Raw genomic sequence first — 24,201 nt, forward strand, 5'->3', positions numbered from 1 at the left:
AACAGATTTTTCTCTACCAATCAGAATCTGAAGTGAAGGGCAGTCTTGTGGGAGCCCTTGACCTATAGTATCTGATACTACCTCTAGGTGGGTAGTGATGAGGGAGCATGCGGCAAGCTGGGGGCAAAATACAGGCTGGCACACCATCCCTCCCACCCAGTGGAATACGTGTGATATTCTTGGACACTGCTAGCTACCCAAGAACAAAGGAAAGGGGTTTAAGTGCTTGCCATGGTAATGTGGGAAACTAAGGCAAATGAAAAATTCCCTTACTGCCTATAGCCCACTGACAAGTCCTTGAGACTAGCAGAGTGACCTCCCTCTAGAAGCTCAGCTGCCTCAAGGATGACCCTTTGCTGTGGGCAAAAGAGAACATTAGCTTAACATTATCCCAACCTCGAGGATCCTGTAAGTCTACTTCCTTTATCTCAACTGCCCCAAGATATATGCTGGCAATCATACTCCAAGCTTATGGCCCCCTGACATATATCGGAAGGGTCTCATGACTGTGGTTTTATTAAACAGTAATAAATGGCACTTCCCTAGCAACAGCTAGCCCCTCAAGGTCCTGGAACCTTGCTTCCAAAATTCCTTAGAGACTTACTCTACCCTGATCCTCTCCCAACCTGAGGGCATATAATGAGTTACCCGTCATGACCCCAGTGCAGCTCTTTCTACCCACAGGCCCTGTTCCCATGCTTTGATAAGATCACCTTTTTGCACCAAAGACATCTTCAAGAATTCTTTCTTGGCCGTTGGCTCCAGACCACCCCACCATCACCCCCAAACTTCATCAGGTAGTGTCAAAATTGAGCTGAATTGTAGGACAGCCAGCTGGTGTCAGCAGATTGCTCGGTGGTATAGGAAAGAACCCCCACACATTAGAATTGGGTGCAGAATTACAGGTACATAACCCAGTAGTCCCCAGACTTTTAAAATCAGACACCGGATACTGTGATACAATAAGAAATATATATTTTGGTCTTCATCCCTGGCTCCTAGTCAGAATTCCTAAAACTTTTGTAACTTCCTAAGCAATAAAGGTGTGATAAGCATCTTTTGTTCTAGTATTTGGTCTTTGACTCTGGTTCTTGATACAGGGCTCCTAAAATCCTCGGAATTTCTTGGGTGATAGGAGTGTCTTTTGTTCTAATGAGGTGACTCTTGATATTTTTCAGTTAAAAAACAAGCACGTACATCAATAACATATACCTTTTTCAAAAAAAAAAACCCATAAATTATATATAAACACTCAACACTGAGATATTATGACATTAAGAATATATGTACGTAATTCTCTTTTCTCCCCATACCCCAGTGCATCATCTCGCACATCTTCTAGGAATGGATGCTCCCCACTTTGAAGACGACTATACTCACTCAAACTGTGTGCTACATGGTGGGTATAACCAATGGAACATTACAGATAAAAATTCAATAATATATACCTTCAAATAAAACCATTTAAAACCATATGACAATCATAACCATTAAGATGTTTGGTAGCAGTGTTTAGCTGAGCAATAAACCAACAGAAATGAGCAAATTCACTTGATTTCCACTATCCATGAAGCATACTCACTTGATATACACTTTGAGGGTCTCAACCTATTGCATTTTAAAGGAAAAATATTTGATTATTTATTGGTTAAAAACTGCAAATTAAAATTGATACTATTATGATCTTTAATAATGTTAATTCCTTGGACCAATTTTACAACCTTTAATTTGTGGATCAAGGTAAATTTTTTGGCAGCTATGTACTTGGGCCCCATGATTTTACTGCCTTCAAATTGGATTATGCCTTGTTATTATGCCCTATTGTTATTTTGAGAGACGGTTTAAGAAATAGCTCTGGAGAAGCCTCCTACAGAATTTATCAAGGATTGGTTAAGTGTTAAGGATACTGCCTACTATATCATATGTATGCAGACCCATCAAGAGAATAACTTTAAACCTAAGTGACAAAAATGCTTTCATTCCCTCAAGAAAATATCATCATGTGTAATGTAAATCATATCTTTGCAGAGGATATGCTCAACTTTAATGAACTGTGAAAAAGATCCTATAACTTGTATCACTATATTTTGCATTTCCTTGGTCTAGACCCTCTATTTTATTTTTCCTGATTTCTATTAACATTTTTTTTCATTTAATTGAATTAATTCTTTTAAACTGCCTCAAATACAATGGAAAACAAAATGGGGTATAAATAACTCACTCACCTGAGACTTGGTCATTTTCTGTTGCTCTTCAGAAGGCACAGGTATCTGTAAAGACAGAGCTGGGATGAGCAGGGAGGGGATAAAAAGAAGACCACCTTAAGAGTCTGGGCCTGCCCTGTGAATTCCTGCCCCTTTCAAAAGTGTCTTTCAGAGAGACCACAAAAGATTATGCTGTGATAACATCAACTTATTAACTTACAGTTCTGAAAAGGTCAGGTCACGGTATGTTTTACCTTTGTGAATGTGTATTCCTTTATACATTTAAAAAGTTTCTCCTCCTCCTTTGGCCCCATAAATCTATAATTAGATATTTATCCTAAAAAAAAAAAAAAAAAAAAAAAGCATGGACACACATAAAGATATATATGCAAGGATATTCATCACAATGCTGCTTTATCACTACCTAGATGTTCAACAATAGGGACTGGTTAAATCAGTTATGGAAGGACAGAATACTAGACAATCATTAAAGTATCTTAGAGAAGAATTTACAGACTTGGAAAAATGTTCTTGTTGTATTACAAAGCAAAAAAAAATAGGTTATAAAACAATATATATACTGAAAAGAAATATATTTGAAAGGAACAAAAATATGTCTGAAAGGACATACATCAAAATGTTATGGTTACCTTTGGTGGTAGGATTAAAAGTGATTTCTATTGACTTGTATTTAGCATTTTCATTTTCCAGTTTTTCTAAAATAAACGGCTACTTTTTAAATTAAAAAAAAAAAGATTGTTATTTTTAGCAGCTATTGTCCTACTGACCTCTTAACCCAAACTCTTATCAATGAAGTCCTAAAGGGCACAATTCACTAGCTTGATACATTTAATAAGCCGTAACAGTCACTGTCATCAATAGACTTATAGGACCACTTCAAATGTATAGGCTCAGTTCAAATGTCACCTCCTCTAAAAAGCCTTTCCTGGATAGAATCAGCCATTCCTTCCTCTGACTTTCCCTTAGTTTGCAACACTCTGCTACAAGGGCTTCCTGATACAAATTTAGGGCAAGGGAAGATGCAGTCTGAACTAGGACCACAGCAGTGGGAATGGGGAGGACAAACTGGAGAGATGTCAGGGAGGCTAAATCACCATGATCAGAAGATTGATTGGACATGGGGAGAAGAAGGCTGGGGAGAAAACTAGATGTCTACAGGATTTTTACTATGGCCATCTGAAGTAAGGGTGACTCTTCATGATGATGAACATAGTAGGATGAGCAGGTGAAGTATGGAGAACTAAGAAGATATATTCTATTTCTATCATGTTAAGATTGAGGTTCTGTGAGTGAACCCCACAGAGATGTGTAGGAGACAGCTGGCTACTGTGAATCTGGAGCTTATTAGAAATGTCTAGGCTGGTGCTATAGATTGGCAAGTCATGGCTTTCAAGGTGGAAGGTGATGCAATGAGTGTGGTTGAAACTGTCCAGAGAGAGCACATGCATTGAAAGAAGACAGGGAGAAAGCAAAGGAGCTTTGAGAGAGGGTTTTTGAGAGACTTTGGCCTGAAGTACTTAGCTAGCTACAAGACAGTAGCAGAGAATATAAACTGCCTCAAGTCTATTGACCAGATAGATCCAAGAGTGGAAACAAGACCTTTGGGGGAAGGATGGGAACTCTCCCTGACCCTCACATCCTTACAGGCATAAACCCATGCAAGAAAACCCAGCACAATATGCGTGTGGAATGCAGCCTGAATGCAAACCGTTACAATTCAGGGCTGGAGCCCCAATCACTAGTCGCAAACCATCTGCTCCCTAAGCTATCACACAAGCTCCTAACAGCTGCCCAATACAGCCCCCCACACATTGACCTAACATAACCCTAAAGACGGATATCTGTCTTCAGGGCCCAATCATTGATTTCTATGTGACCCCAACCCGAGGGACTCAGAATCACAAAGACACGCTCCATCACTAGTCCCACAAATTCCCAATCAGTCGCTGACCCTCCTCAGAGTCCACTACTACCAGCAGCATCACTAAATACCAACCTATACCGGGCGGCAATCGTGATTTGGGGCAGGCCCGCTTAATTACTAACCAAAGACCGAAAATTACGGACCGCTAGAGATGCTCAATCGCTGATCAAACATGATGCCCTTACTCCCAATACCGCAGCCAGTGACTGAAACCTCGTTTTCTGTGAACCGGACCCCTCAACTCCCAGCCTCTCCTGCGGGGACCTCAGCTGAGCGACAAGGCCACCCCCTCCCACCGTGAGGGCTGCGGACTCTCCGGTGTTAACGGCGGAAGCAGGCGCAGCCCTCGACCTGCTTCTATCGCGAGACTTTCCAGGTGTTTAGTCGGGCTGAGCCAGGCAGATTAATATGGCCGCGCCTAGTGAGCGGAGAGTGTGACGGAACGGGAGGCGCCATATTTCGAGTAGGTGTTAGCGCCGTACAGCAGAGAATCCTGAGAGCAAGGCAAGGTAGAAGTGGAATACGGGAGCTACAGAAAAGATGTACTGGGACAATGCGGGAGCAACAAAGAATCCCAGGTTTCTGAGGATAGAGTCAGGGAACCGCTCCCGCTAAGATGTGTAGAAAAGAGACACGCAGTGCAAGGTGCAAATAAAGATGGGGAAGTGGGGTGGGGGAATAGGAGAAGCCGCTCCCGTTATTAAGCCAAAGAGGAGCGTGAGGCTCAGCCAGAGTCAGTTGATCTACAACACATTGCCTCACTTCCCCAATATTAGGTAAAATAATGATAAAATATGCTTACTGAGGTAGGTTATTTAATTTAGGTTTCAATTGGGGTGGAAAAGTCAGGATGGAGCAGTATTCTCCCTGAGACCGAGCACTGGGAGAGGGAAAGTCAGAATGCTTTCATCTGGTGACCTCCAGCCAGTCATCCTGGAAAATGGAATTCAAATGTTCCCCTCCTGGGAATGCTGTCCCAGATTGGGATGGGAAAACTCAGCCACTGCTAAAGACACCTCAGATGGCAGCAGAGGGGAAGTGTTTGAGGATAAACTCTGAAGGATAATTCAAAACCCCTGAAACCTCCTCTCAACCTGGTCTTGAACTTGCTCTGTGGCTTTGGGCCAGCTGCTTTCCCTCAGTTCTCTCATTTGTCAAGAAGAGGAAGGTTGTGAAATATTCATTTGGGTGTTTCAATGTTTGCTGAAAGCACTTCAGAATCTGTGCAGTTTTTAAAAAATAATAAATACCATGTAATAGTGTTATTACTGTTAAATTAATTAAACAAGGAGACTATTAGACTTAGGTGGTTCGAATGCCTTAGCAACCCTCCCAAGCAAACCAAAACCTAAGCCTGTAAATGCCTCAAGGTTACGAAATCAAAACCTAAGGCCAACCAATCACAAATGAGGCTTTCCCAAATAAGACAACTGTTTAAACTATAGGCAATCAAATAATTTCCTTGCTTTGCTTCTGCGACTTCTCTATAAAAGTCTTGCCTCTAGCTCTTGTCAGTGGAGCACTTCTTACCCCTTGTGGTTTGGTGCTGCCCAATTAGAGAGTTTTTGCTCAAATAAACTTAAAAATTTTAGTATGTCTTAGTCTGTCTTTGAACATCACTACAGAATATCCAGCCCTAACTAATGCCTAAAGACACTATGGATTAATTCTTGGGGTTCACTCATCTCTTTAAAGTCATATACAGTGGCCATGATGCTTCTGGAATGTCCTTCCCAACCATATGTCAGGAAAACTTCTATTCCTGCTTCAAAACTGGGAGCCAATATCCTGTTTTAAGTTTTTTCCCAGAGTCCCCTGGCATCTGTGCCTTTTCATGGGCACAGCTGCATATGCCCTCTACTATGACAGTCATCATTGCCAAGAACTGGGATTTCCAGTGTTTGTCTTTTCTCCCCTTTGGTCTGACAGCTACTCAGGGCAAGCCTGTGTCAGTATCAGCCTAGTTTTCCCTTTTTTGTTAAAAACATATTTATGTCTATTGAGTCCCACCATAATGTAAAGCTCATTCATTCCTTCACTCACACAATTCGTTATTGTCTTGCTTGGTAATGCAAGGAACAAGCTCAGAATCTGACAGTGACAATGTAGTGTGACTAGTGACTTGATAGAGGCATGACTGGTGCTGTAGGGCACAGTGAGAGGTAAATAACTTGGTCAGGGACTGGAGTGGTAGTGGTGGTGGGGGTGTGGGATGGAGTTTGTCAGGAAAACAAGATTAAGAAGGAAAGTGTCAACAGAACAGCAGATATATACCACTTCTCACATACCTGAGAGCAAAGTGATCCCACCTCTACATCTTTGCTCAGATGGCTCCCTATGTTAGGAATACCCACACACTCCTATTTTGGGGGGAGATTCCATGCCAAAAATCAGGGGAGTCTCGTGCCTTGTGAGGTCCTAAATTAATAGTTTTTTACATGTTTAAATAACGCAGGGGTCTGCAATCTACAACACTTAGGCAAATCTGGCCTGCTGTCTGTTTTGATAAAGTTTTATTGGAACACCATAATGCTCATTCATTTAGATATTGTCTATGGTTGCTTTTGTGCTATAATGACACTGTTGAGTAGTTGTGACAAGAACCATATGGCCCACCAAGTCTAAAATATTTGCTGTTTATTCCTTCACAGAAAAAAGTTTGCTGACCCCTGATCCAATTTCATGCTGAGGGAGAAACCATTATTATCCCCTTATACAGAGAAGGAACTTCAGGCACCAAAAGGTCACACAGCTTGTTAGTGGTGCAGCCATGATGTAAACTCCCAAAGTCTGACTGAGAGCTTATGCTCCTAACCAACTATGCTACACTACACTTTAATGAATGTCTTTTGAATATCAATTAATTTCTTTTGGTAAAGAGGCAAATATAATTAATATATTTATCAATATAACTTGTCATCCAAACCAGGACAGCTTTGACAGTGAAAAGAGGTGCAATTAGTCACTATATCTGGACATGGGACATAAAGCCTCTCCTGAACAATCTGTGATGTGTGATCACCCTAGAGATAGGAACAGAGATACACAAGACAGAGCAGAATAGATAGACAAAATTATGAAAGATGTTTTATTTTATTTCATAAGCCAAATAAGTGTACTTTCTTGCTTTATAGTCATACACATATACATTAAGAATACTTTCTTGTGAATTCTTATGTTACTCTCATTAGCTTATGACACTTCATCTTGCTTAAACAATAAAAATAATTCTTACTGCCCAAATACTCCAAGTTATTCATGCTGTATGTGTGTGGGGGGATGGGGGAGGGGGGGAGTTCTGTTTAGTATTCCACTCTACTCTCAGGTGGCTTATAAGGTGAGAGGAAACATGGGCCAGACAATCCATAGAAATGGCATCATGCACAGGAGGAAAAAAACGTGTAGAATCATCTGTGCCGCAGACGTGTGCAGATGTGTGATAGCTACTTACTTTGATACGAATTTATAAGCCAAATATTGCCTTCAGTCAATCAAATACAATAAAAATACATCTAAAACTGGTGGTTCTTATAGATTATTCTAGAAAGGATATGCAATCAATCAGGGAAAGCACATACAATGGAAAAAACAAGACACCAAGGATGGAGAGCCCTGGAAAATTCCAACTGGTGAGGGATAAGAGAAAGAGGGCTTGATGATGGGAACGGAGGAGAGAGGGAGAGAGAAGATCAAGGGGGAATGGTGTCAGAGGAACTAATGGCAAAATATTGCAAGAAGAGGGAAGCATTAAATGTCAGATGCAACCAAAAATCCACTACGATAAGGAAAAAAAAATGTACCTTGGATTTGATAAGAGTAAGATGGCCTTTTTAGAAATTGTTTCACAGTAATGATGAAGACAGAGACTTATGGAATTCTACTGAAATATAAATGTGGACTGAGGAAGTAGAAACACTAAGGTAATACCAATTTTCAAGAAGCTTGTATATTAAAGGAGAGAAAGATGATGAATCAGGTTACAAGCTGGTATTTTTAATATACAAAATAATTTAAGCAGGTCAAGGACTGAATTATGTCCTGAGACACATATGTCTTCAGACAACTATAAAGACACAGATCAAAAACCCAATAGAAAAACAGGCTGGTACCTCAATAATAATTAAAGATATGTAAATTAAACAATGAACTTTTCCATATTGATAAAAAAATTTTTTTTAATTTTTTTAACGTTTATTTATTTTTGAGAGAAAGAGACAGAGCCTGAGGGGGAGAGGGACAGAGAGAGAGGGAGACACAGAATTGGAAGCAGGTTCCAAGCCCTGAGCTGTCAGCACACAGCCTGATGCGGGGCTGGAACTCATGAACTGTGAGATCATGACCTGAGCTAAAGTCAGACACTCAACCGACTGAGCCACCCAGGCACCCCCATATTGATAAAATTTTAAGTTGATAGTATCCCATATGAAAAAAATCAAGTATGGAATTATTCACCCATATGCATAGATGGGTGGCAGACAATCTAGAAATACTCTCAAATTGAATATGTGCCAAAACAACTTGAAAAAAGAAAAACAGGGACGCCTGTGTGGCTAAGTCGCTAAAGCGTCTGACTCTTGATATTGGCTCAGGTCATGCTCTCGTAGTTCATGAGTTCAAGACCCACATTAGCCTCTGTGCTGACAGCATGGAGCCTGCTTGGGATTCTCTCTCCCCCCTCTGCCCCTCCCTACTCTCTCTCTCAAAATAAATAAATAAACTTTAAAAAAAGAAAAGAAAAACAAAGTGGGAGGGCTTACTTTCTTTACCTGACTTCAAAACTTACTATTGGTTTACAGGAATCAATGCAAAGTAATATTGGCATGAAAGTAAATCAATAGATAAATGGAACAGAGAGTCCAGAAATAGACTGCCACATACATACTCAGCTGATGTCTATTTAACCCTTGGTATCGGTAGTGCCAGTGGTGGGCAGAGATGACATGCGGAGTTTGTGGCAAGCCCCAATAGGAGAACACCATAGGCTCCTGGAGTTTTGGAGCAAGGCCGGGCCATCTGCAGTGGACAATTAGATGCTTTTGTAAAACATCTCCTTGCATACTACTGCATCCTGGTAAAAACAGAATGCATGCCCATGGGACACTAAATGACTACTCCACCAGAACTACCCATTATGAGGTAGAACCTGTCAAAACCATCAAATCATGAATTAAGTGGGTTTAGAAAACATCCATTTTAAGGTGGAAGTGGTACATTCAGCAACGGCCAGCATAAGCAAGCTCATGGCACCCACCACTGTTACATCAGCATCCCCTACAAGGACTTCAGGTTGATGCGTAAATACTCTCAGCTCTTTGTGTGCAAAGAACCAGTAGGCAAAAGGAGGCAGCACTATTTCAGAAGAGGTAAATAACCCCGATATCAGTAGAAAGTGGGCTATCACACAATGTGGGCAGGGAAGAAAACATAGAACTCAGTGATCCACTTAGTACCTCTGGCCCAACTGTGACTGTAAATGTACAGGTTCAGGTCTGAGAAGGGCATTATGGCCAGTGTCTTAGGTCAGCAGAGGTCGCTGCAAATGGATAGTGGAGAAGTGAGGTGATGAGTTATTTACTATGACCCTGGGACCACTATAGCAGCAGGAGCTGTGGTTTATCCCACTAATCTCTCCCTTCTGACTTCTCCCCACAAGCAAAGAGGGACTCAGGAATTCTGGAGGAAGTACTTCACCGATATATAAAAACCAGCATATCTAAACAGAGCAAGGGAAGTAGTATGATAGACATAAAGTTGCATATCCAGACTCTTCTTTAAGGAAGGACTTGATGTTTGGCTGGGGGGAGTGCACTAAGAAGACAACTTCTAGCTGTCAGCTACTTAGAACTAGGACTCCGTTACAGAGAGCTGCCTCACCCAAGGTCATGCCCTTTGCAGTGCAGCCTGCATCCGGTGAATGAGCAAGACGGGGGTCCAGAGGCCTAATACAGTGAGTGGGAAAAACACTCACTTCAGAGCTCTTCACCAGGTTTGCAGAAGCTTTGTTGGGTCTGCAATGTATGTAAACTTCGTCCTTTGTCCAATCCTGCATTTCCTCCTTCCTTTCATAGATACTGGGTTTTTTTTAAATGTTTTGATTTATTTTTGAAAGAGAGCGAGACAGAGCGCGAACAGGGGAGGAGCAGAGAGAGAGGGACACAGAATCCGAAGCAGGCTCCAGGCTCTGAGCTGTCAGTACAGAGCCCAACGTGGGGCTTGAACTCCTGAACCACAAGATCATGACCTGAGCTGAAGTCGGATGCTTAACTGACTGAGCCACCCAGGCGCCCCCTAGAGTTAATGTTCTATAAACACCAATTAGGTCAAGATGTTTTATAATGTTCTTTAGGTAATATATGTGCTTACTAATTTTTCCTTTTTTAAAAATTTTAATTTAAATACCAGTTAATTAATAGGGTCTTTACTAACGTTCTGTCTAGCTGTTTTATCAGCTGCCTAGAGAAGGATGTGAAAATCAATTATGATTGTGGAATTGTTTATATTTCTCCTTAATTCTTTCCACGTTTGCTTCTTATACTTTAGAGCTCTGTTTCAGGTGCATAAATGTTTATGAATGTTTTGTCTTCCTGATGAATTAATCTTTTAATTTAAAAAAAAAAATTTTTTTTAATGTTTGTTTATTTTTGAGATGGAGAGAGACAGAGCATGAATGGGGGAAGGGCAGAGAGAGAGGGAGACAAAGAATCGGAAGCAGGCTCCAGGCTCTGAGCCATCAGCCCAAAGCCCGACGCGGGGCTCGAACTGACGGACCACAAGATCATGACCTGAGCTGAAGTCGGACGCTTAACCAACTGAGCCACTCAGGCACCCCTCTTTTAATCTTTTTAAATTGGCCCTCTTTATCTGTTAATAGTTTCACTGAGAAGTCTGTTTTGTCTGCTATAAATATAGCCATTTATGCCTTTGTATGCTTACTATTTGTGTGATATATCATTTTAATCCATTTAATTTCGACTTAATTGTGTCTTTTTATTTATTTATTTAAAATTTTTACTTTTGAGAGAGTGAGCACAAGTGGGGAAGGGGCAGAGAGGGAGACACAGTATCTGAAGCAGGCTCCAGGCTCTGAGCTGTCAGCACAGATCCCGACACGGGTCTTGAACTCATGAACTGCGAGAGCATGACCTGAGGCAAAGTCGGACACTTAACCAACTAAGCCACCCCAGCGCCCCTCTGTGTCTTTTTAAAGTATAGATCTTGTGCAGAGCTAAAACTGGGTCTTGCCTTTTTATCCATTATGAAAATCTCTGCCTTTTAATTTGAGAGTTTTGTCAACTAACTTTTAAAGTAATGATTGTTAAGATTGGGTTTAGGTCTACTATGTTATTATTTCTATTGTTTGTCTCCTTTGATTTTCTTCTTTTGCATCTCCCTTCCTACTTCTATTATGCATTTTTTTAAGTTTATTTATTTTGAGAGAGACAGAGACAGCACAAGTTGGGGAGGGGCAGAAAGAGCAGAGAAAGAACCCCAAACAGGCTCTGTGCTGCCAGAGCATAGCTCCACACAGGGCTCGAACTCACAAAACTGTGAGATCATGACCTAAGCTGAAACCAAGAGTTGGATGCTTAACTGACTGAGCTACCCAGGTACCCCTCCATTATGAATTTTAAAATTAAAACATTTTTTTTCTACTGACCTATTTCAAGTTCAATGACTTCCCTATCATTTACATTCTGCTGGTAAACTTATCCAGTGAATTAAAAAACTTTTTAAAAATATTTGTTTTAATTTTGAGAGAAAGTGAGTGTGCAAGTAGGGGAGGGGCAGAGATAGAGGGGGACAGATGATCTGAAGCAGGCTACACGCTGACAGCAGAGATGGGGCTCGAACTCACAAACCACAAGATCATGACCTGAGCCAAAGTCAGATGCTTAACCAATTGAGCCACTCAGACACCCCTCCAGTGAATTTTAAATTTCAGACATTGTACTTCTAAGTTCTAGAGTTTTCTTTTGGTTTTTCTCCAGTTTCTATTTATTTGCTTAGTTCTTAAAAAATGTGTATTCACTGTGAGCATATCTTTATTTCACTAAGCAGTATTATAACACTTATATTAATATCCTCATATGCTCATCCTAACTTTTGGATTGGTTGTCTCTTTTCTTGAATAGGGTCACATTTTCCTAATTGTTTAACTGTCAAGTAAATTTTTCTTGTATCCTAGATATCATGAATGATAAGTTGTGGAGAGTTTGGATTCTGTTATATTTCTCTGAAGAGTGTTAACATTTTTGTTTTAGCAAGTAATTAGCATGGTTGAACTCAAACTTCAAACTAATTCTGTGGGGCAGCAGCACAAATAAAAGCTCAGTTCTCTTGTCTTTAGTTGAAACATTAGGAGTCTGTGCCAAATATGCATGGTTCAGAGATCAGACAGGGATTTGGGCAGAGTTTATTCACAGAATTTGGGTTGCTCCTTCTTTGAGTCTTTCTTTTCTGGGATTTTCCTTTCACTTTTCAGTGGCTGTGGTTTCCCTGAAACTCAGCCCTGTACTTTTTCATCTCCAAAAGACTGAATGTTTTCTATCAAATTACCCACCTCTGCCACACCAACTTTAGCATATCCTCAGGATAAAAGCTGTGATCTAACTTACCATTCCCTTCTTCCAAATTTCAACTCTTTTCCATAATCTGCTTTTGTTCACTCTCCAGTACCTTCAGGTCATTGGTTGTGTGTGTGTGTGGTTTTCCAGAGTTTATAACTGTTATCTGTGGAGGGTCAGGATCAGTAGGAATCTACTTGGCCATACCAGTAATGAAAACTCATTACAATAAAATAAAATCAATTCATGAAAATAGAAAAATTACTTAGAAAAACATAAAACTTACTCTTAAACTGACAATCTTGAATCACCATCCACATAATGATAGTGATATTTTGCATTTTCTAACATATGTATTTGTGTGTATAAACATTATCTTTATATTAAAGAAATGTCTCAGAAACATTTTCAAATACTCTTAAATTTTAACAATGATTTATACCAGTGTTTCTCAAAGTGTGGTCCCCAGACCAGCACCATCAGCATCTCCTGGGAAGTTATTAAAAATGCAAATTCTCAGCCTCCCACCCCCTACTGTCCCAGACCTACTGAGTCAGAAACTTTGTGGATGGGGCCCATTTCTAATGTCTGTGTTTTAACAAGCCCTCCAGTCAATTTTGACACATGCTATCATTTAAACTCACCTCTGTATGTCTATTTTCTTTCATTCTTCATCTCCAATAATTTTTTAGACATCCTTTCTTCAGTCATTGATGCTAACATTTAATTCCTTTTTTACCGTACTCGTTGGCTTTCAAACACTTATTTCCACTGCTCAGGCATACATACCTATATTCCTCACTGTCCCAGGTATGGTACTATTATGGGTTCTCCACAAGGTGTGGGAAATTTGACCTAGTCATCACATGCAACTGTTTTATCCTTCTAAAAAGTGCAGACTTTCCACAGCTCTGGAAAGTGAAGATTCATTCTGTGTTTGGTGCCAGGCTTCCACTTGGTTACAAATTACTGATGGAAAATGGCTTTCACATTGCATTTTCCTTCTCTGAAAGTAAGTAAGTTACTTAGAAATGAGGGTATAACATTCATGAGTTGATTTTTCAACACACACGTGTATATACACACACATTTCATTCTCAATACCTATATCTGTTAATTCTCTGAAGTGAGGAGATCAAGAAGGCAGGAATTTGAATGGGAAATATTTGCAAGGATGACACTTAACCACATATTCGCTGAGGGGCCATCATTATACTAGCCTAGTATCCAGATGAAATATTTATTGAGCAGAACTGACCACTAAAAAAGTCTTGCTTATTAACCCGTATGCTTCTTCTGAAGAACAAATGAGGTAATGTAGTAAATGTGCTGTAAAAATGTAAAAGGTGACATACATGCCAAATATTATTATTACCTTATATTATGAAACCATTTTTGTGCTTAAGTCACTGTTTTTAGTGTAACAACTTAAATTTTAATACAATTCAGCTGTGTTTTTTATCTATGACTCGTGAATAAAAAATAATAATAATAGGGGCACCTGGGTGGCTCAGTCGGTGAAGTGTCCAACTTCAGCTCAGGTCAGGATCTCACAGTTCGTGAGTTCAAGCCCTGCAGCAGGCTCTGTGTTGATAGCTCAGAGCCTGGAGCCTGCTTTGGATTCTGTGTCTCCCTCTCTCTCTCCCCCTTCCCTGCTTGCGCTCTGTCTCTCTCTCTCTCTCAAATAAACATTAAAAATTATTTTTAGGGGCGCCTGGGTGGCTCAGTCGGTTGAGCGTCCGACTTCAGCTCAGGTCAGGATCTCACAGTTTGTGAGTTTGAGCCCCGTGTCAGGCTCTGTGCTGACAGCTCAGAGCCTGGAGCCTGTTTCAGATTCTGTGTCTCCCTCTCTCTGCCCCTTCCCCGCCCATGCTCTGTCTCTCTCTGTCTCTCAAAAATGAATAAACGTTAAAAAAAATTTTAATAAAAAATATTATTTTTAATTAAAAAAATAAATAAGTATGCAGTGGAAAATAGGTCTCATGTGCAAACTCAAATTGATCCATAGTAACCTCTGGAATGCATGCTTTTTTTTTTTTTAATGTTTACTTATTTTTGAGAGTGAGGGAGACACAGCATGAGCAGAGGAGGGGCAGAGAGAGAGGGAGACACAGAATCCGAAGCAGGCTCCAGGCTCTGAGCTGTCAGCACAGAGCCTGATGTGGGGCTCAAACCCACAAACTGTGAGATCATGACCTCAGCTGAAATTGGGCGCTTAACCAACTGAGCCACCCAGGTGCCCCTGGAATACATGCTTAAGAATGATTCTGAGGCCATGTCTAGATTCACTCAGAATGAGTGTGGTGACCCATTAGCAATGTTTGCTATTGGGCAAGAACAGGAAGTAGTGGCATTTGTTACAATACATTTGAAACCCCAGATTGAGGTGTTTGTATATACGTGCTCTGAATATGAGACAAAACGGAGTGACTGTTCAGAAAAGCACTTTCATTCACCTAAAATCAAAATTTATCTTCAGTCATTTTAAAAAATGGCATATAGAAGAAACACAGTACAGAATTATAGTTGTAATTCATTATTTTAATAAAAGGACGTGTGTTTGATAGGAAAAGTCTTTGTGAATTCAATATCAAGTTTAATGCCATATCCTCAGATTCACCACCCTTCCTAATAGTCATAGAAACTTTTACTTTGTAAACAACAGCATGGAGTGGGCTCAGTGAAAATTTTAATCAGTGTTGATGTATGCATATTAAAAGGACTTTAGTTGTGAAAATAATACATTTACATTGTTCAAAAATTCGTATACAGGATATAATAAAAAGGAGGTCTCCCTCCAGTCCCAGCTCCCATTCCTGTACTCCTGTGCTCACAGAAACCACTATAAGGTTTCTTATATATTTTTTCAAACCAAGTCTATTTACATACAAATATACGTATACATATATACACACATACATATATACACACACAGAGATAGGCAAATGCACACCCTTTTGTACAAAAGTGGGAACATACTATACACACAGTTCAGCAATCTGCTTTTTTCACTTAATGATGTATCTTGGACATCATTCCCCACCAGCACCTGTGCATCCTCAGCTGCTTTCATTTTTTCTCTTAATTTTCTGTTAATATTTTTTACATAAATAACCTTTAGGAAGTTTGCAGCTGATGCAGAAGCTAACAAAGACATTAAGAAAGAGAGAGGTGATAATATCAAAGATCAGGTTCATACCAGTGGCCACAAACATTTATACATGGAAATTAACAGATATGTAAATTCAATTCTCATATGTGGTGCTTAAGTACACAAAACTCAAGCAACTCAGGAATTTAGCATATGTAATTTGCTTCTCTACTGCTCTGATTTTTCAGCTTATTAACATTTTTAAAAGCTTTATATTTTGGTCTGAACACATAAATAATTAATAATTGAGTACTTTTAAAACAGTATTTTCTATAAAAGGTTGGTATCAAGTTTAAACTCTCCATCCATTGCTTCCCTGTAAGATTCATTTTCAAATTCTCTCGTATGTAGCGAGGTGTGACTTCTTATTAAAGGCTTTCTAACATCCTTAAAATTCAGACTTCTTCTAAGGTTAAATAAAACCTCTAGTTAAAAGGTTTTCCCAGATTAATTTCACTGAGATTTTTCTTCTGAATGAGTTTTTACATGTTTGGTAAGGGATGCATTTTGTTTGAAAGCTTTTCCACATTCATTACATTCATAGGGTTTCTCTCCAGTGTGGGATCTCTGATGTATAACAAGTTGTGACTTTACATTGAAAGCTTTTCCACATTCATTACATTCAAAAGGTTTCTCCCCAGTATGAGTCCTCTGATGTACAATGAGATGTGACTTTTGGCTAAAAGCTTTCCCACATTCATTACATTCATAGGGTTTTTCCCCAGTATGAACTCTCTGATGTTGAGTAAGGCCTTCAATTTGTTTGAAGGCCTTTCCACATTGGTTACATTCAAAAGGACTTTCACCTGTATGAGTTCTCGTGTGGTAAGTAAGAGATGAGCTATGTCCAAATGCTTTTCCACATTCATTACATTTGTAGGGTTTCTCCTTAGTATGAGTTCTTTGATGTATAATGAGGTGTGACTTCTTGCTGAAAGCTTTCCCACATTCATTACATTCAAAGGGCTTCTCACCTGTATGAATTCTCATATGTTTAGTAAGGGATGAGCTATACTTAAAAGCCTTTCCACATTCATGACATTCATATGGTATTTCACCTGTATGAGTCCTCACATGTTCTGTAAGAGATGAGTTATACCTAAAGGATTTTCCACATTCCTTACATTCATAGGGCTTCTCACCTGTATGAGATCTTACATGTTGAATAAGGTTTGAGCTGTGTCTAAAGGTTTTCCCACACTCAGTACATTTATAGGGCTTTTCCCCAGTATGAACTCTCAGATGGTCAGTGAGGGCATGTTTATGACTGTGGGCTTTGCCACACTGAGTACACTCATATGGCTTTTCTCCAGTGTGAGTTCTCTGATGCACAACGAGGTGTGACTTTTGGCTAAAGGCTATCCCACATTCATCGCATTCATAGGGTTTCTCCCCAGTATGAATTCTCTGATGGTCAGTGAGTCCTTGCTTGTGACTGAGAACCTTCCCACATTGATTACATTCATAGGGTTTGGCTTTAGCTTGAGTTTTGTCACACTTAGTAGATGAGCTACGGCTGGATGATTTCTCATGTTTCTTTCCAGTTTGACTTTTGTCGCATTTAGTATGGGATGAGCTATGATGAGATAATTTCTCATGTTTCTTGCCAGTTTGAGTTTTGTCATGCTTATTAGATAAGCTATGGTTGGATAATTTCTGTTTCTTTCCAGTTTGATTTTTGTTTTTCTTTGTATCAGGTAAGCTATGGCTGAAAGATTTCTTGTGCTCTTTAGTTACATTAGGTTTCTTTTTTGCATAGTTTCTTATATGACCAAGTAAGTCTAAATTCTGTTTCAAACTCTTTCCATGTGAATCAAATTTAAGCTTTCTTTTTGAAGGAACATGTTTTGTACTCACATTTATTTCCCCCAGTGAGCTACATTCATGGCCTTTCTTCTTAGTCAGACTTTTTTTCTTGAATGCAACTTCCCTAAGAAGTTTGTTTTGAGATTCCTGGTGATTCACTAGCTGGTCGTTATCTTGCTGGACTTCTTCTAAAATGGAATTCAATGAGACATTCTTATGAATCTTTTCACTCTCATATTTTGAACTACAAGTTATAAAACAAATGCCCTATTGTGGGGCTGAATCTTTATTCAAGCTTCACATCCCAAGGTGAATGAAATATCAAGTGTAAATGTCCCTAAGCTTTTGGACTTGAGGGGAAAGTGCTGTAGAGAGCACTTCCAAGTGCTTATCCAAGAAAAGATAATTGACAATAGTAATTAGAAAAAATTTTGCCTGTTTACAAATATAACCTTGTAACCTGGGATAGATGATAAGATAAACTGAAGGAGCAGTGACTAGGTAATAGATGAAGTTAAAAGAACTTGTGATTGTGGTTGGTATTTTTTGAGGTTTCTCCACAGCCCAAGCTTCCCAGCTTTGATAACTGCCAATTCATTCACAGTATTTGGCTCCCACAGCCTGTACTACATTAATTCAGCTCTCTCTGGTCACAATTGGAGACACATCTGGCTCAAGCCAAAGTGTCCAATATGAGTCTTCCTCCTAAATATTTAGACTCTAGTTTGTCTCCATTGGGTTTTTACAATGATATAAAACGAGTAATAGTAAAGTCATATCTTCCCTGTGTAAACAGAAAGTTCATCAGTATGAAGAACGAAGCATACGTCCACAAAGAAGCAGAGATGTGAGATCACATGTTCTCAAAGAGACCATTTATCTAATCCCAATTCTGGATGGCTTTCCAGTTCCTAGTTCTAATCCCTGGTAGGATCAGGCTGACATATCCACCTTTAGGTTACAAGAGATAAACCTAAGTCCTTATAGTAAATTCCTCGATTTACTTAGGCTAGCCTGAGTAAATTTTTGTTACTGCCCTCCAAAAAGCCAAAATAGAGAAAATAAGGGAAGTCTACCAAGAAATACTGAACAGCTTATAGGTGACTAAGGGAACAAGCAGGAAAGGGTGTTCCAGTGCTACCACCTACGATCAATATAATAACGACATTCCTGTACTAAAACAAACAAACAAACAAACAACCAAAAAACCCCCGAAAAACTAAAAAACCAACCAAACAAAAAACAACCCTACAGTTTCTGAGTCCCCTGATGCTTTTACCATGATAAAATTCATAGAAATGAGATTTACACCATTTAGAGTTACAATGTACACATGTATCTGTTTTCCAACAGTTTGCTATGGAGCATACCTTTGTTTCTGTCATGTCACTCTACTAATTACTAATCATAAATTTTAAGCTTATTCCCAGCTTTAAGTGATTGCTCACGTCCTTCCTTCCACACGTTATACAATTACACATTTTAAGATACCTTCCCAGTGTGTGTTTTCCTTCTCTGAGTCCACCACCCACACTGACACATGGAGGCAATTATGTTTGTACCATTATGATCCAAACTCTGGTTGAAAACAATTGATTGAACAGTGGTAAACATAGGGCCCAAACTAGACCAATACTATTCTTTCTCCTAAGAATTTAGAATTGAAATTCAAAGACCTCTTTTAGCTAGGTATGGATACGACATGTGTAAAAATCCAAAAACTTAAGAGTTGGGACTACCATTTTGAGGCAGCTTTCTTCAGTTATGTGTGTGGAAAAGCAGAAAAAGCTTTAGGATGGGAATTAAACAGACTCAAAGAGAGAAACAGATGTAAGAGTCTCAAAGAATATAAGAAACTGAACAGCTGCCTTGGTCATAAAGGAACAACACATGGATAAAGTGAAAACTGGGATCAAACAGAAAAGAGTTTTAGTATTTGGATATAAGCCAGGAAACACCATTACTTTCATGGAGGACTTTGAACAGATTAGTTCCCATGGGGTAAAAAAATCAATTTTTGTAGGTATAGATATAACAGGGAGAGGTAGAGTTGCCAGCTGCTTTTTCCTTTAGGAAACTTTAAGTGGTACAAGCATTTTGGGGGAAAGGGTAGAACAAGAGCAAGACAAAGGTGGCCTCTTCCAATGTCCAAGGATTCTGGAGAGGATAGAGGCAAATCTTCTGGGAAGAAAGGGATCAAAACTCAAACCTTTCCCCTTGAGGTGTAACATTATAAGAACCTCTTATAATGATGAAGATTGGCCAGCAGGAAAAAATATAAAGCACTATGAGAGAAATTTACCATGAGGGGAAAAGATAGAATCTGAACTAGTGAAATGGTATAATAATAGGGTAATAATGAAGAGAGTTGAGTCTGACAGAGCATATGATTACAATTGTGAGCTTATCCTGGGACGCCTGGGTGGTTCAGTCGGTTAAGCGTCCAACTTCGGCTCAGGTCATAAACTCGCAGTCTATTGAGTTTAAGCCCCGAGTCGGGCTCTGTGGTGACAGCTCAGAGCCTGGAGCCTGCTTCCAATTCTGTCTGTCTGTCTGTCTCTCTCTCTCTCTCAAAAATAAATGAATATTAAAAAAAAAAAAAAAAGACTGTAAGCTTATCCTGAATCTGAGAGAGTAACTAACACCTGAATTTTAAGCTAAAATGACTGAAGTATATAGCTCAATAGACTCAGCAAATCATTGGAAGGAATAGAACAGTCTTTCCTTGAAGCAATTCCAAGTACTATATAGGAAACTGAACTGAGAAGAAAGTCACTATAGCAATGACAAAGATGCATTAAATGATTCAGTATTATTTTTTAGTTGCAACATCAAGTAACAGTGAGAAAAGTAAACACAGCCAAAATTGGAGCCACTAATGGATGGATCGAAAACTCCATGAGGTCCCTTCATTCGCCATTTGAAGGACTAGTCCTTCTGGTTTCAAGAATTCGTGGAGAGTTGGAAAATTCAGAGGACACTTAAAAATATACTGTAAACATTCTGCTAAGTTGGGGACTACAGTGATGTAAATAATAAGTGAATATTTTAATATTTGGTGGCAACACCTAAGATGAATTACTTAAAAAATGAATTCAACAAATCAGCCTAAGAATTAGAACAATTTAAGCATGAGATAATGTAAAGCTAATTTGGGTGATGTCCGTGAGAAGTGAAGACAGCAAACAAACAAATCAGGAACTGAGGAGAGGATAGAAAAAGAGAAGGCAGAGAGCAAAGATGCACCGGAACTCCATGGTAGACAGGCCTTAAATCAAAGTAGACCCGGGGCACCTGGGTGGCTCAGTAGGTTAAGGGTCCGACTTCCACTCAGGTCATGTTCTTGCAGTTCGTGAGTTCGAACCCCACGTCAGGCTCTGTGCTGACAGCTCAGAGCCTGGAGCCTGCTTCAGATTCTGTGGCTCCCTCTCTGCCTGCCCCTTCCCCCCTCCCCTCTCTCAAAAATAAAATAAACGTTAAAAAAATTTTCAAAGTAGACCCTGATAAAAATATGGAAGGTGAAAGGAAGCTCTAATTTAGAAAGAAATATAAAGCTTTCCATTTCTGACACTCTGAGAATGAGCTTTCCTGTAAAGTAGGTAAAAATATGAGTGCAACACAAAGAAACTGGAGATTTATCTGGACAAGATAAATTTTTCTTGAAAGTCACCCATGTAGAATAAGTAGCTTGTATTTGCACAAATGATTTTTTTGAGGAAAATACAATAGAAAAAAAAAAAAAAAAGAACAGAGAGCAGAAGACAAAACCTTAGGGATACTCCAGCAAGTGGAAAGAAGAGAATCTGGTGAAATAAATGCAAAGAAGCACTTAGAAGATCAGATTTAAGTGGTATATAATTTAAGCTAAGTAGGCAAGAATTTCATGCTGATCAAAACTATTAAAATATGTGCTGGAAGGTAAGCAGGGGTTACTTTAAAGCCAGAAATTTACATAGAGACACAAAATCTGTAGGATTTGACTGTAGAGGTTAAGGAGCAAATGGAAATGATGATTCATTATAGACCACAGGTCTGGAGCATTTTCACAGTGAAAGAAGGGAAGTGGAAAGTAATTAAAGGCAGGGAGCATCATGCCAAGAGATTTGGAAAGAGGATGGACCCAAGAAGGTTTGAACACATAAGGAGAGAAATATATCATGGAGTCCCAGAATTTGACTGGATGAAGGGAAATATACTGAGGATATTAGTAAAAAAGGAGATAATAAAAAACAGCACTGCTTTAAACAAGGTAAGCAGTGATGGGACTTTGAGAACAGCTAAGAGGAGTCACTGCTCCTCCTGGAAGCTGAGCAATGGAGAGCATAAATGAGGAAAGATGACTGACTATATATGGAAAGGTCAGTTAGGCATCTGAGGTATGGTATCAAAGGTTCAGAACTCTAGTTGTCACCTTTTTCCTACCACAATATGAATGGTGTGGCATACTGTATTACTGTTCCCTGTGGAAATATTATACCTCCCAGGCCCCTGCATGCCACTTGAATCCTCCCTGGAGAAGGGCTGTACATTCCTACCCTGCTGAGCTTAGGAGTGGCCAGGTGATCTGCCCTAACCAATTAGCCAATAAAATGTGAGCAGAAAGAGATATCTACCACTTCCATTCAGTAGTTTTAAAATTTTTTTTTTCAACGTTTTTTTATTTATTTTTGGGACAGAGAGAGACAGAGCATGAACAGAGGAGGGGCAGAGAGAGAGGGAGACACAGAATCGGAAACAGGCTCCAGGCTCCGAGCCATCAGCCCAGAGCCTGACGCGGGGCTCGAACTCACAGACCGCGAGATCGTGACCTGGCTGAAGTCGGACGCTTAACCGACTGCGCCACCCAGGCGCCCCCCATTCAGTAGTTTTAAGTCAACAAGTGGTTCTACTCATTCTTCTTTCCTTGTGACATGAGAGCAGGATTTGCCAAATAGGGACTGCTCTTTTGATGTAGGTCCAAAGGATAATGTGGAATAGGGCTACAGCATGAGCATGAAACAAATCTTTCTTGTTGGAAGCCACTGAGATTTGGGGGTCATTCCTTAATGGAGCATAACTTAGCCTAAACTAACTGATGCAAGTGGTATAAGCAAACCCCCATATGTGAACACTGGCTTACAACTGTAGTGAACCTCATACGAGAACCTCACACGTAGACAGGTTCATAGACAGAAGGGATATTAGAATCTCCAAGGTTAGAGAATCTTTGTAGTTTGAACTCCTCCTCCCCCAGGAGAGGATATTTTTCAACTGCTACTCCTGGTTAAGAAATAAAGGTCTCAAATATTTAAGATTTTAAAAATAAATTATTCATTGGGTTGGCTGGGTGGCTCAGTCGGTTAAGCGTCCGACTTTGACTCAGGTCATGATCTCACGGTTCATGAGCCCTGCATCAGGCCCTCTGCTGTCACAGCGGAGCCTGCTTCGGATCCTCTGTCTCCCTCTCCCTCTGCCCCTTCCCTGCTCATGCTCACTCCCTCTCAAAAATAAACATAAATCAATCAATCAATCAATCAATCAATCAATCATTGAAGAATCGCAAAGTTACCACCAAAAAACTAGGAACTTACTTCCATTGGTTCCTATTTGCTTGGGTCTTGCTATTTCACTGGGACCACCTTGTCTAGGTTTTTTGCCCTTCCCCAACCATGGCTCTTCTCCTTTTTCCAACTTGGAGATCATGTCTGGTTTGGGAGCTTGATAACCTGCTCATGAGAAATGGTACAAATTGAGTGTTAGGAAAACAAACATCCCAGAAATCAAACGCTAATATTTGGACTTCAGAGCCTTGAAAGAATTAAGAATATACGGCTTCTGAAATTTCACAATGGCTGCCCATGTACCCTATCCAAGGAGACCTTCCATTTTGGAGACAGGGACACAGTATCTTGAGTTGTACCCAAAAGGGATCACAACTCTTTGATTCATAATAACCATGGCCAAATTTATCAAGAACTTCAGAGAGAAGGTATCACCATGCACACATTTTGAATTATGAAAGAACTGTTCTTACCCATTGAGGCAAGGTTGCTGTAGTTCTCCAGCATCACATCCTTATACAGGTTCCTCTGGGCAGGATCTAGTTGTTCCCATTCCTTCTGGGTAAAAGCCATAGTCACATCTTTGAATGTTACTGATCCCTGTAATAGCAATACTTCTATTCAGTCTAATGTTATTCACATTAGTGAGTGATTTGGACAAGATAATAATGATTTGTTCTTAGCTCAACCATTCAATTTGATCATGATGTTATAGTGGATACTAATTCTTTACTCAATTATGCATTTTTTGAGAGGCAAAAATCATATTAAGAAATGTCCCTATTATGGACTGAATGTTTGAGTACCCCCAAAATTCATACGCTGAAACCCTCCCCTCCAATGTGATGGTATTAGGAGACAGGGCCTGCAGGAAGTAATTAGAATGGGATGAGTTCATGAGGGTGGAGTCTCCATGAATAGGATTAATGCCCATATAAGAGTCACAAGACAGCTTGCTTCCTCTCTCTGCTCCTTCTGCCAAGTGAGGGTA

At 39.7% G+C, this 24,201-nt stretch overlaps 1 protein-coding gene across 7 annotated transcripts in view; it reads right to left on the reverse strand.

Moving 5' to 3' along the window:
- The window catches only part of ZFP37 (ZFP37 zinc finger protein), a 46,158-nt gene that overhangs the window by 16,623 nt on the left and 5,334 nt on the right, over nucleotides 1-24,201 (reverse strand). For 2 of the 7 annotated variants that reach the window (XM_042912562.1, XM_042912559.1), the window contains exons 1-4: nucleotides 4,293-4,519; nucleotides 2,855-2,936; nucleotides 2,459-2,541; nucleotides 2,226-2,270 (exon numbers count right to left, since the gene is read on the reverse strand). In XM_042912562.1, coding sequence (XP_042768496.1) covers nucleotides 2,226-2,270; nucleotides 2,459-2,518 — 105 coding nt within the window. In that variant the 5' untranslated portion in view covers nucleotides 2,519-2,541; nucleotides 2,855-2,936; nucleotides 4,293-4,519. The other 5 variants (XM_042912560.1, XM_042912561.1, XM_042912565.1 and 2 more) reach the window with 5 other exon arrangements.

Source organism: Panthera leo, chromosome D4 (assembly GCF_018350215.1).
Source record: "Panthera leo isolate Ple1 chromosome D4, P.leo_Ple1_pat1.1, whole genome shotgun sequence".
Lineage (NCBI taxonomy): Eukaryota > Metazoa > Chordata > Mammalia > Carnivora > Felidae > Panthera > Panthera leo.